The sequence below is a fragment of the Mchenga conophoros genome, linkage group LG16 (genome assembly GCF_057382185.1).
Source record: "Mchenga conophoros isolate Kocher_MC1m ecotype Shallow Benthic linkage group LG16, M_conophoros_male_GT1.1, whole genome shotgun sequence".
In the NCBI taxonomy this organism is placed as follows: Eukaryota; Metazoa; Chordata; class Actinopteri; order Cichliformes; family Cichlidae; genus Mchenga; species Mchenga conophoros.
In genome coordinates this window covers 18,821,124-18,835,228 of record NC_140541.1, presented here as the reverse complement: position 1 = coordinate 18,835,228, position 14,105 = coordinate 18,821,124, and the positions used below count along the sequence as shown (strand labels likewise).

At 40.4% G+C, this 14,105-nt stretch overlaps 1 protein-coding gene across 1 annotated transcript; it reads left to right on the top strand.

Annotated features, from left to right (window-relative positions):
* Positions 1-341: 341 nt before the first annotated feature.
* slc9a2 (solute carrier family 9 member 2) lies at positions 342-14,023 on the top strand. The gene is made up of 13 exons (XM_085249528.1): positions 342-717; positions 800-1,014; positions 1,099-1,347; positions 2,655-2,905; positions 3,012-3,229; positions 3,673-3,872; positions 7,896-7,985; positions 8,063-8,133; positions 8,833-9,000; positions 9,100-9,205; positions 10,944-11,060; positions 11,291-11,378; positions 13,055-14,023. The coding sequence occupies exons 1-13, from the start codon at positions 390-392 to the stop codon at positions 13,471-13,473; spliced, it is 2,520 nt and encodes an 839-aa protein (XP_085105654.1). The 5' UTR covers positions 342-389; the 3' UTR covers positions 13,474-14,023.
* Positions 14,024-14,105: the final 82 nt, after the last annotated feature.

The window sequence follows — 14,105 nt, the reverse complement described above, 5'->3', positions numbered from 1 at the left end:
CTTTTTTTAATGATCAAATAATGCAATTAAATGTTAATTTATGGGAAAAAAAACATTTTGCAATAGAAGGAATCATGAGGGGTGTTGTGATCTTTCGCTTGAGTGCACCCATAGACCTTTGTTATTTGTCATTTACACGTGATTTATACGTGAAAGCTGAAACTTCTGTCACCGAAACTCGCCACTGGCCCCTGAATCGCACAGAAACGCCTCGTCCCACCTTTTTTATCTACCTCAGGTGACGCCCAATCAGAGCAGGGCTCGTGGTCTCACCCAATGAGTATCGAAACTCGTGGACTCAGGTAGATCGCAGGTGTGTCATAGTCCGGCACTGTGAAGAAGACTCGATCATCCGGGCCAACTTTTGTGAAGTTGGTTAGAGTTATTGAATGTTAACAGCGCTGATATTCACGCCAGTTTGGATTACTGTGAGACTATTATTTAATTTTTGCACTATGAATTTAGTTTTTATCAGACAAGCTGGGACTCTGCTGTTTATTTGCATGATTTTAATTCTTCTGCATGGCTCCAGAGGCGAAATACCTTCTAAACCAATTGCAGCCACGATTTTGCCATCGGTTAAGCCTAATGATGGAGTCCAGACTTATGCAGAGGACCAGAAAAATAATTTACCCGTGTTTACAATGAATTATCCAAGAATCCAGATTCCCTTTGAAATTACTCTTTGGGTGCTGCTGGCTTCTTTTGCAAAAATTGGTGAGTAACAGTCCCATATGTGCCAACAGGTGTGGTTTCTCATCTTGCTGCTCCCTGTGACCTTTTTTCCTCCTCTTTTCAGGTTTTCATGTGTACCACAAGATCACCATCTGGGTGCCTGAGTCGTGCCTTCTCATCAGCATCGGCCTGATAGTGGGCGCTATCATGCACTCTGTTCACGAGGAGCCCCCCGCTGTGCTCACCAGTAATGTCTTCTTCCTCTACATGCTGCCCCTAATTGTCCTGGAGTCAGGCTACTTCATGCCCACCAGGCCTTTCTTTGAGAACATTGGCACGGTTCGTTTCAAATCAGGCACTGTTTCTCCAACTCTGGTCAGCTTCCTGCTCAACTTTGACAGTTTTGTTGCTGTTTTCATGCAGGTGTTCTGGTTCGCCGTGGTGGGGACGCTGTGGAACAGCATTGGCATCGGCATCTCTCTGTTCGCCATATGCCAGATTCCGGCCTTTGGCGTGCAAGACATCAACCTCCAGGAGAACCTGCTTTTCTCTGCCATCATCTCGGCCGTGGACCCCGTGGCTGTGCTTAACGTGTTTGAGGACGTGTCTGTGAACGAGCAGCTCTACATCGTAGTGTTCGGAGAGTGCCTCTTCAATGATGCTGTCACTGTGGTGAGTGAGCGGACTGCTATTTGTTATTAAAACACTTGACTGTGAGCAAGGGGCAATTGCAAACTGTTCTTGTGTGTCAATTGTTTTGTTCCAGTGACAAATACACAGCCAGGTACCCAGCACGGCAGTGCAGTTTACTCTTCTGCATGTGCTCCACAAAGAGTATATATTTAGCATTTTACACTGATTTAAGAATATTTTTTGCTATTTCTCTCTATGTCACAGTCTCATACATGTAGTTTCCTGTGGAGACCATTTCAACCACCACCCACCATTTACAGACATGGTTAGGCATTTAATTTCATGACTATTACAATAAGCTCAGGTTTCATGAAATACTGGTCATATTTGTGTTTTCCCTTCTCTTCTCCGGGTTGCATGTACGAGGACAGAATGTGTGGGAGAGAACCGTCTGTGTGCTGGCAAGATTTCTAAACAGAAATTACCCAGGGAGGAAAAACTGAACTAAGGGAATGTTATACACATTAAACAAATGTGTCTATAAAGCACAATTCAGTCCGTTTGCTCAGATGCTGTCAAACCAGTTTCTGGTCGCAGTTACATTTGTTTGTGTGGGTTTGTCCACATGTAGTTTGTCCACAAACTCAGGGATTTAATAAACTCAGAGGAAAGACTCCCACAGCCATAAGAAGCAAACAAAACTTCATTTGCTGTTAATGTTTTCTCCCAAACAGAACAATAGTCTGACCTTGTTAATCTCAGAACTAATCTTTTACAGACAGGCCTCTTTGTTAGTGGTGGCTTTTCTATGTGCAAAGAATCTTTATTGTCTGTGTCTTGAACTGGATCTGATGGTCTAGCAGAACTTTTTCCACTTCATCTTGCATTTAAGTCGTTAATTATCTGCACACGATGATCCCTTTTTATCCAGTTTTGGTACACGTCATGCATTTAAAGTTTAAAGCACTCAGTTTTGAGAAATGCAGTGAAATGGTGTGGCTAAATACGCCATCGGGTTCATGCGAGTCGATGTTAGTCATGTGTTTTCATGTAGCAAAAGCTTCATACTGCCCAGGCAGGAATGGTAGATTAAGGAGGAACAAAGCTGGTTACTTTACCTAATGCACCTTTTCCATGACTCAGTCAGTATGTTTGGTGAAAATCTGATTATCAAGTTGCAAACAATGCAGAGTAAATATTTCCAGTAAATCACTCTTATCTGGAAAGGCGTCATTAGAGGCCACAGCGCCTGACACCACACCTGACCTCTGACTAGCATATGTGGGATATGGTGCATAGGTGCAAAAAAGAAAGAAAGTGTGCATATTTATTTATTAATTTTTTAGGTGTTGTACAACATGTTCAGCTTTGTTGCGGAAATGCCGGTGGTGGAGCCGGTGGATGTGTTCATTGGAGTGGCGAGGTTCTTCATTGTGGGGCTCGGTGGGATGGCATTTGGCATCCTGTTTGGCTTTGTGGCAGCCTTCACCACAAGATTCACCTCCAAGGTCCGAGAAATCGAGCCACTCTTCGTATTCATGTACAGCTACCTGGCCTATCTGGTGGCAGAGCTGTTTGCCATCTCATCCATCATGGCGTGAGTAGGTTTTATAACATTTACAGAATTAAAGAAAGAAAGAAGAATAACAAAAAGTTTACCCAAATACTTCCCACAAACCCTCTGTGCCCATGTGCTTCTGCAGCATTATAACCTGTGCCCTCACCATGAAGTACTACGTCGAGGAAAACGTCTCGCAGCGTTCCTGCACGACCATCAGACACGTGATTAAGATGCTTGCCTCTATCTCGGAGACGCTCATCTTCTTCTTCTTAGGGGTCGTCACCATCACAACTGACCATGAGTGGAACTGGGGCTACATCCTCTTCACGCTGCTGTTTGCTTTTGTATGGAGAGGTCTGGGTAAGGAAATGACCGGCGTTATCTGTGTCGTGTTAAAGCTCAGGTTTTTGTTTGACTGCAGTTATCTAGTGGAGCAAAGGCTGAGAGCTACTGCTGCTATATGTGCAAAGAAATGCAAGGAAGACAGAAAGTGCTGCTAAGAAAATAAGCTGTGAATGTAAAACTGACAGGTAATCTTTTAATGTTGAATCTAGCCAACCAATATTGAGCCCAGTATGTCTTCTCAGTCTGTTTTGGTTTCCACGAAAAACCACCAAAACTTTGGTCAAAAACCGAGAGCTTAATGTTGTCAAAATGCTTGTTGAATCTGAAAGGAAATGTCCAGACTTCTCTGCAGATTTATCTCTACAAACAGAGTTTTTGGCAACATAATATAATATGCAGAACAGCTTTAAACTTGTTGATAATGAAACCTCTGATATTTTCTTGCCTCTCCCTCTCAGGTATCTTGGTGTTGACTCAGATCATTAACCCTTTCCGCACCATCCCATTCAACATGAAAGATCAGTTTGGTCTCGCATATGGAGGTCTGCGAGGTGCAGTTTCTTTCGCCCTTGCCTTCACGCTTCCTGATACCATTGGCCGCAAGCAGCTCTTTGTCACTGCCACCATTGCAGTTATCCTCTTCACCGTCTTTCTTCAGGTAAGGGAACATCTGTGTAGGTATATTTTTAAGTCTGTATGCTCTGAATAACTTGAATGAAGGTGTTATTTCTTTTGTCCCCGCAGTGGAATGAGATAGAAAATGATTTTTTCTTTAAAATCACATTTAGGAGTGAGACAGAATCTTGGTGAGCTGTTTGGTGTCATTTATTTTTGTCCAGTTAAAAAACAAACAAACTGAGACCCGATTCAAAATTATATGTATTATATACACTGATAAACTCAAGCTTTTAATTTCTAATCATATACACTGTTATCCTTAGAGAAGAAATACAGAACATTTATTGTATGATATATAAAATGCATGTATGCATCTGAACTTTTACCTTCCAAAAAAGACATTTTACAAAGTTCAACCTCATGGCTGCTAAAATGAGGGGAAATTACTTTGGTTCTAAACTGTGTCTCTTATACTTGTAATCAAAAGTTTACACACAGTCATTATGAGCATGAATGCCATTATAATTTTGGGCATTTATTGATTTCTTTGAACTCTTCTTTTTCCAGGGTGGAATGATTGTACAGCATACATCTTTATTGACTTAAACAAATAAACAATAAAAAGGATTGGCTGCACAAGTACATACACCTTCACTAATATTTAAATGCCCATTACAAAGTTGTACGTCGACCACTTTTGGTAGCCATCAACAATTCTAGCTGGATATTTGATCACTCTTCTTGGCAGAGCTGGTAGAGATTATTTAAATTGTTGCACAGACCCGGCTTTTAAGTGTAGTCCACAAACTATCAATAGGGTTGAGGTCTGAGCTTTGAGGAGACTATTCCGGAAAGCCCGTTAGCCTCCTTTATCGATCCATCCAAAACCTGTTTTGATGTCTGTTTGACGTCAAAGGAGCTTGCAAAGAAAAGCGTCTGGACTTCTTTAAGTTACTTGAAGACGTTTCACCTCTCATCCGAGAAGCTTCTTCAGTTCTAAGGTCAAATGGTGGAGAGTCCCAGATATAAACCTAGTGGGAGTATCCCCCCCACAGAGGGACAAAAGGACCCCCTGATGATCCTCTAATCGCCTGAGCCAAGGTGTGAAACTGGGTGTGGGTCCCAATCAGCCAGAGTTTCCGGTGAGTTCATTGTGAAACCTGGCCCCACCTTATCATGCGAATTCCTGAGGTCAGATGGCCCAGGATGTGAGTGGGCGTTAAGGCGTCTGGGGAGGGAACTCAAAGCTGGATTATAGATGGCAGAGAGTTGGTGTCGTAAACCACCACCTCTGTTCAAAGATGGTCGCTCACAGTGGACATAGATGGCTTCTTTCAGAGGTGAAATTGAGAGGTGAAACGTCTTCAAGTAACTTAACCCTTGTATGGTGTTTGGGTCTGTGAGACCCGTGTTCAGTTTTTTTCAAAAGAAAAATTAAACAATTAATTATTTTTTCACATGTAAATGTGTTGTGTCTTTCCACTCACTCCACTTGATTATAACTGATTTATTTATAACATTTTATATAAAAGAAAAACGAGAAGCACATTAATTCATAAATGTGATCTAACAAAGGTAAAGGGAAAAAATTAACCATGTTTGCTGTTCATATGTCTTGTAATTGGGATGAAGTAAACATCTGTTGAGTAATTTAACATAAAATTGTTTGATAGTGTTAATTTGGAAAGCCAAAACTCTAGCGGGTCCACCAGACCCATGAACACTGGCTGAGTAACAAAAATACGAACACCACACAAGGGTTAAAGAAGTCCAGACGCTTTTCTTTGCAAGCTCCTTTGACTACGATGACCTGGATGACTGAGAACCTTCATAGACATGTTTGTTTGGCATCATTTTCCTGTTATGAAACCCAGTTGTGTCTAAGTTTCAACCATCTGTTGATTTGAGCTGAGGTTGAAGAATTTGGAGGTAGTCCTCCTTTCTTAGTCCAGCCACTTTGTGCAGTGAACCGGAACCACTGGCAGTGAAACAGCCCCAGAGCATGATGCTACCACCACCATGCTTGACAGCTAGTACAGTGTTCCTATGTTTGGAAGCCAGTGCTTTACTTGTCCAAACATGCCTCTTGTCACTGTGGCCAAACACTTGTCCAGGAGCCATTTGGCCTTCTGGAGGGATTTTTAACTATCAGTCAAACTTGAAGGTGTTGATTTTGGAGTAGGGGCTTTTTTTTTATCGGTCAGCACCCTCTCATTGTGTCTCAACGCAAAACTTCCTTCACTGTAGAGAGTGAAGCAGCCATTTTTTTTACAGCCATTTTCATTTCGTGGCAGGCTTGAGCCTCAGTGGTTGTTCCTGAACATCCTAAATAATTTCATCTCATCTGAGGATGACAGTTTGGGTCTTCTTCCAGACCTCGTCGAAGCTGTGACACATGTGAATAACTTGATTTAACTTTAATCTGCTGCTTTTTAGAAATGAGAGACGTTTCTAACTTGTAGCTGTAGCTACAACTACAAGTTGTAGTTAATAGAGATGGCACGATACCACTTTTTTATGTCCGATACCGATACCGATATCATAAATTTGGATATCTGCCGATACCGATATGAATCCGATATAGTGTTTTTTAATCAACAAAACTGTTTTTTAAAATATCTTGCTGCATTTTGCAAGTCTGCAAGTTCATACTCAAGTTTAAAACAACAACTACACTAAAGCTATTCTGTTATACCTGTATACAAAAAAAATATTTCATAGTTCAGCAATACTGATCAATCTAATAAACTTAGACCTACACCATCCTCCCTATTCTGGTATTTTAAAGAGTACTTAGCGTAAATATTAAGCAACCTAACTAATAGGGTTCCAACTCCCAGCAACAACAAAAATAAATAAATAAAAAATAGGGAACCACCCCTCACGCTCCACCTCATGATGCTTAATCAACGTAATCAACCTTAATTTGATGCAGTGTGAAAAAAAATGCACAGAAATCAATTATTTTTCAAGAAATATTAAATAGATTCAACATCTTTCTTCAACAAAATTGCAGACTGCACAGATTGTACCTTCCCAAAGGAAAATGTACTATAGCTTACTAGGGTATATATATTAGACTTAATAGTCACTATATACAGTAATTGACTTCTATTCATTTTACATCAAATTAAAACTTTGGGTGTCAGATAATTATTTATTAAAAGCTAGACATTTTAAATGAGAATAAGAAAGAAAAGTATGTCTTTGTGCCCCCTTTTCCCAGTTAATGCCCTATCGGCCCCCCTGGCTAAACTTTGCTAGATCCGCCCCTGCACAGTTACCAGCCGTCAGCTACGTAGAAAAAGATCCTGGTGTAGAAAGTAATATTAAATAAATTGTAACAACAGCTTATCAAGCTTAAACGTGCTGCTGTTGTTCAGCCGCTGGTTTCCTCTTTCTGGCGCAAAGTGGGCCAAAAACAAACAAGAGAGACTCACGACAGAAAAGCCGATCAGCTGATCATTAGCAGTTTCACGATTGAAGTAGCAGCCGGAGAGCGAGAGGCAGTCGCTCGTTAAGCTTAACGTGGGAATGCTTTACAAACATTCAGAGATGGACTTACACACTTGCTTTACTTCTCTCGGGATAACTTTGTCGGAGATGAAATGCCGGGTTGCTAGCGAAGCTCCAAATGCTATCCAGACCACCGACAGGTCCCGCATGCCACAGCTGCTCTATCACGTGATGCATACTGCTCCGACGTTCTGAGGCGAGTTACGGCGTGTTGCAAGTTTTGTGAGGTGCTTTCGTGATATTTAATGGATCGGATTACATTTTTTATTTTTCTCCGATATCCGATCCAGTAATTTAGGTCAGTATCGGACCGATACCGATACGTAATATCGGATCGGTCCATCTCTAGTAGTTAATAACTAATTTCTTGTTTTTCAAAGGGTGTGTATCCATGTATGGGTAACCCTGGAAAAAGAAATTATTAAAATCCCCAAATTACCATAACATTCATGTCTATGATGAGTATATGAACTTCTGGCCACAACTGTATCTACAACTCTAGTGTTCGAAGTAATTTGTGTTTTTCTTTTTTCCCTCTTCCCCACAGGGCATCAGTATCCGACCTCTGATTGAGTTCATCAACGTCCGAAGAACAAACCGCAACCTTGAAACCATTAATGTAGAAATTCACTGCAGGGTAAGTCACAGACTGCATGCATGTATCGGACAGTACATTTCTGCGCACGGTGCTGACAGATCGCGCTTTGCTCGCAGCTCATGGAGCATACAATGGCAGGCATAGAGGATCTCTGTGGGCAGTGGAGCCGCTTCTACTGGAAGGACAAGTAAGATTTTTTTGGTGTCGCGGTTTAATCTTTTGTCAGTAAATTAGCAGATATTGCTCATCAGATCTAATGAGTAGTGAATAATACTGTATGATTCACAGTAACAACAATAAAACAAACCCTCACAAACCCTCCTCATTCCTGCTTCTTGTTACCACTGTTCTTTTATGCCACAAACACTGTATGCGAAAGTTTGAGTCCATCTGATTTGCAAAAATTCTATATGTCAACTTGTTTTTACTATTGACTATTTACTATTACTATGCTTTCATGCATACTTAGCAACTGATCAGCAAAAAAGGGCTTTCTGAAGGTTATTCATATTAATACTTTATCTACAGTCTTTCAGGCAGTTCAGCAGGATGCTGATGTCAAACTTAGAATACATAATTAGGCATAATTATCTGCAACTGGCTGAAAATACAGTAACTCAAATGTGTTGATGGGATGCTGGGAAAGTCCAGTAGCACCACATATACAGATAAAACATACCTCATAATTCACAAAAGATTCTTTACATTACATGCCTACACAAATTTAGCGGTTTTGACAGTTTGACTGATATGCAAATTTCAAAGCTGAATGTTTTAAATAATAAAGCCGGTAATGCCTTATTTTTCTTGTTGTCCACAACTTGCATGAAAACACCAAAAACTATATAAAAACCGTCCGTGAAATTCTTCTTTCTCTCAATGTCAGGTTTATGAAGTTTAACAACAGAATCCTGCGTAAGATCCTCATCCGAGACAGCAGAGCAGAGTCCAGTATTGTGGCGCTCTATAAAAAGCTAGAGCTGCAGAATGCCATGGAAATCCTGGACACGGCGTCCGGAGACATCAGCGCTGCTCCTTCCATCGTCTCCCTCTCGTACGTATGACTTTTGCACTGATCACATCACTCTCCCTTCTACCTGTCAAGACCAAATGTAGAGCTACTAATGATTGCTTATTCTTTTCTAAAATCAAGCGAGGAAAAGAAAAGCTCTTCTAAACTCCAGAAAAAGTTCCTGGCTGCTGACCTGAGGAACATCCACGACATCCTGTCCAAGAACATGTACAAGATAAGGGAGCGGGTAAGATGAAGAAAGGATCTTTGCTGTATGCTCTTTTTTTGGTTTCTGTTTAGTTTGTCTGTCACTGTGTCAGAAAGTAGCTGCGAATTTTTAATCAAATACTGCACTTAAATAGTTGATTTATGCTTGTGGTAGTTCTTCCACTTTCTTTTCACTTTGGAGCAAATGTTGTGCTTAATCTTTGCAACATTTTATTGAAATGACACTAAAGGCCTATACAATAAAAAAAACTATACCTATAGTTAAACAATAAACTCATTAAAACAGCAAACTAGTTGGAAGCACCTGTCATATTTGACATGTTTGAGTGCTGAGCAGAAGGAGGTGAAGAACAGAAGAAGCTGTTTAAATTCCAGACAGGTTAATATAATATATAATGTATAAAAAGCTTCCTTTTTACAATAAAGCAATTTTTGTATCTTTGATTCATTTAATTACTTAATCTGAATTATTACATTTTGCTGATATACTTTTTGCAGTTTGAAATGTTAAGATCTGTACATGTCATTCATTTTTACATCAACGTTTCTTTAGTCTGAAGTTGGTGACGGATCTCTTCAGTAACGATGGAGCAATTTCCAGCTACACTGACATGAATAATACACAAAAACTATCACTACCATAGTTTGATGTTAGCGGGTTTTTTTTGTTTGTTTTTTTAATATCAATGGTTATTTGTAGAAAATGTAATTTAATGTATAAGTTTTCCATTTGCGTTTTAAGCGTTGTCATTGTCAACTTTTGCCAGATGACGGCACATCTCAGAAGTGTGAAACTCGAACCTTTGTTTGTTTTGCATACATGGTAACGTAGTTCAGCATCAGCTTTGCACATGCTCAACTGCTTAAAAACGATTAAAATCCCCGATAAAGATGACTAAAATAAAGCCACGTGCAGCTGCACCTCTTTGCATTTTACTTGAAAAACATGAAGTTTGAAAAATGTCCGTTAATTTGACACAAACAAGAAAAGCACCCCTCGATGTTGTTCTGTTTCTCATACCGACGATCCCACCAAGTGAAACTCGGTGCTGTTTTGCATAGCCACAGGCAGTGGCCAGCAGTACTTTTCCATTAGTGGCATGACATCGCCCTTTTAACAGACTCTTTGATGCTTTGATGGAGTTTCTTCTGTGGTTTCACAGTTTATCACATAGCTTTATCAATAGCTCCTTGTTTCAAGTCTTTTTTTCACATATTTGTGATTCTTTCACACTAAACTGACGTCACCGTGTCACTATTAATTTATTTTTAAAATGCATTATATTTGATAAAAATGCTAACTGTAAACCGTGTTGGCTTCTGGTGACATCATACAGGCCCATAATATTGTCATGCGACCTCTTTATAAAACACAGTGGTGACCTTTGGAGGGTTTTAAAGGCAGCTGTGTTTGTTTTTGGTTTAACTAATGGCTGCAGGTCAGAACCAGGGGTGGGTTTACTGCATGGAACAGGTTAAGGTAGCAGTCCACATACAGACACCTACCCCTGCCTCAAACGGGTGTTTCCAGTTTTGGTGGCGTAACCTGAGCTTTAAACAATGCAGTCCCCACTAAGAGCGTCTGAACCGTCCATTCGTGGGAACCTCTGTTGTCCCAAGTCCCTGGCATTGACAGTGGTCATGGATTTTGTTTATGGAGTTTTTAAGTCTATGTCTTCACTGTGTGTTTTCCGTGTGTGGTTCTCTGACTTTCTGTTATTTGTAATTAGATAATTAATTTATGTATTTGGACTTAGACGGTGGCATACAGAGGAAAACATGCTCTGCCCAATGACAGCCAGACCAGAGAGATACTGATCAGGCGCCATGCCACCATTCGACGAAGCCTCCGACCTCGTAGTTGTCAGTCATCGGTAAGCTACCTTGCCCAATTTATTTGTATTATTTTAATTAATTATTTATTTTGTTGGGAGCGTGGGTTGGGATTTTCGGTACATCCCCGGGGTCTTAATTAGAAGTACTTTGGGCAAATAACAGTCACAAATGTTCTTTTTGAGCTGATTATCTCACACATGAAATTCAAACACTAGATTAAATGTTCTCACCACTTTTCATCAAGTTTTTTCCCCATTGTTATTCTTAGAACGTGCCCAGGACACACAAGTATTTCTCGCTTCCTGCTGGAAAGAGTCTGGAGTCAAGATTTGATGCTGCGAGGTGGCACTACACAGGTAAACTGAGATTATCTTTGAAATCCCTTAACACAACCTTACCCTTCATATAAATGAGAATAAATGATGAAAACGTCACTTCCTTACAAAGTTTGGAATTTTTCAACCTGATTCGAGCCTTAATTCATCAGAACTGAAATGAATTGTCTTTTCTCAGCAGTGTGCACAGAACAAATGAAGTGCTTTGTCGATAATTCATCTGAATCTTAGGAGCGGGACTCCCTTTACAATTCTGTCTGTATATGAAACCCCTGCACTACAAGCTGTTTTCATTTTCTTGTCCCACTCTTCCTTTTTCAGTTCATCTCACTCTCATTACTACAGAGAGATCTGTCTGGCCCGGAAGCTGCCGCCAGTCCCCCTCCGAGACCTCCCCAAAACCGCTGCCTCGATTCTTGCTTACGCTATCTGCCATTATCTACTAGAAATGGAGTCAAATATAAATGAGGATGTGGTCCAAGCTAGTAAATGATCTCCCTGGTATCAGAAAACCACCCCCAAAACTATTAATAAGACTTTGTCAGTCTCATTAATGTCACAGTATGTGTCTCCTGAAAAAACAGAAACCCCCTCCCCAAAACAGAGCGATGTGCACATATAAGAATGAACCAAAAGGGAGAGCTTGTAGATATCAATCTACATTCAAGACAGCAGCTTGACAACTAGATTTTTATCACAGAAGCGTAACGTTCGTGGTTCAACAGCAGCTTTAAGAGGCTGTTCTTCAAAATGTCGAGTTTTTACCAGCAGGTTATGGCATGAAATTGAAAACAGGTTCAGGTTAGTTTGTTCTTGTGGTTAGATTTGTTCTGCAGCAAGCCATCCATCCTACCATGTACACTCTCAGTGCAAACACAACAGACAACAAATAAGCATAGTACAAAATACTGGAAACAACAACTAATAATAAGCATTGTGTAACCCACACAGTAACAAAGCTATAATTTGTCCATTCGACCAATGGCAGCTAGAACAAAGCACTTGTAATGCTCATTTGAATGATTTGTACCACTTTGTTGGTTTCTTGAGTGGCTGGTTTGTGTATTGCTAGAATTTGTAGGATGGCATCATTTCACCTTCCTTTCATAAAGGTAGGTTCAGTGGATCCTTTGCTAAAGGAAACGATTGAAAAGCACTGAAGCCTTTTTCCTTATGTTAGGGTTCAATTCAAGCAGCAAGGCTTTTTGAGGACTTATCTGTGATCCTAAATTGACTGTAGGAATAGATGTGAGTGTGTGTGGCTGTTTATCCTCATGGGTTAGCTCTATGATGGTCGCAGAATTGGGCTTCAACCAGATGAATGAAAATGGATGAATAATTTACCCACATTATTCGTGGACAACAAAACTTGAACAGTTTTGCCTTCCTCATGAAGGGTATAAACCGGCACTTGTCCAACACCACTATGAGGTCAACATTTATGATGTGAGTGCAAACGCATTGCCATGAAATGTTTAGCTCCACGATCAGGTCAGCATCTGATTTGTGAATCAGCACAGGTAAGGTTTAGGACATTGACTTTACCTGTACTTTGTGATTGAGTCTACTTGACAAGTTGTTGGTGTCTTCATTGAAGGTGTCTTCATTACTCATTAAACATAACCATGTTGTCATAGTGAGCGTGTTAGTATGAGTGTACTTTACCATTTTATTTTTTGTTTTCAATCTCATCCCAGATGATCATGAGACCCTATCAGAAGTTGCCTACCCATCTCAACGCTCCCGGTTTGGCAAGCCCGCACGCTCCTCCTCCTCCAAAGCCATGATACCTCTGCACAGGCTGGGCACTCTGGAAGAAGTGCCATCTACTGATGTTCTGAATGAAGAGAGCAGCAGTACGGGGGAGGGTGTGTTCAGGACAAACTCCTCCTACAGTGATTCCCGCGTGCCTCGTCCTCGCCGCTTAAATTCCTCATTTGATGATAACAACAGTTCGGTGGACGACTTAAGAAATGTTCACGAAGAAGACGGCGTAGAGCAGGTGGGGCAGCGTCAGCCTTCGTCTCCAGCGCCAGGCTGGGAGGCTGAGTCCAGAGAGACCACGGCTCGAAACCCTCTGCTCAGGCGGCCTCAGTGGAACCCCAAGAAGAAATAAAAGTGGTGCAGCTGGACTGTCTCCACCTAATCAAGCAGCTGGAAGTTTCTGCTTATGACTGTAAGCTCAAATAACTTTAAAGACATTTAGAATAACATTGAAGGTGTCTTCATTACTCATTAGAGGTAAAACGGTCTTCAAAATGAGCCAAAATGGACTAACGCTTCAGTGTCACACTCCTCAGAAGCACAGTGAACTGTAGCAACTGTACTGTAAATAAACTGTGAGACTTTTTACACATGTACTTATTTTAACTAGTCTTAGAAAATAATTTTAAATGTCTTTTTTTCTTCATGTAGGAGTTTTTAAATGTGGAAGGTGAGGTTAATTAAACTATGTTATTATACATTTGCCCTTTGTGTAAATAGGATAGTTTTTTGTATTTTATTGTCTGTCTTGTGTGATAGTTACATGACTGAAGATGTACATTTTGTGTGTATATAAATGTTTTTTAGTCAAACAAGCTGTTGCTGCGCAGTACAAAGTACTTTTTGAATGCCTGACAATGATAGTCCCTCTGGCCCAGCTGCTTTCCTTTATTCTGTAATAAATTTTCTTTGTTGAAAGTTCTTATAAGTTTTAAGGTTTGTGACACTGAATAAAATGATGTCAGATATTAAAAGTGAATGTTT

What these genes read in the sequence shown, in the direction of transcription:
- slc9a2 (XM_085249528.1), top strand. Translation starts at nt 390, where the DNA reads ATGTTAACAGCGCTGATATTCACGCCAGTTTGGATTACTGTGAGACTA. An exon ending in GGCTTCTTTTGCAAAAATTG is followed by an intron (nt 718 to 799) that starts GTGAGTAACAGT and finishes TCCTCTTTTCAG; the next exon opens with GTTTTCATGTGTACCACAAG. An exon ending in ATGTAGAAATTCACTGCAGG is followed by an intron (nt 7,986 to 8,062) that starts GTAAGTCACAGA and finishes CTTTGCTCGCAG; the next exon opens with CTCATGGAGCATACAATGGC.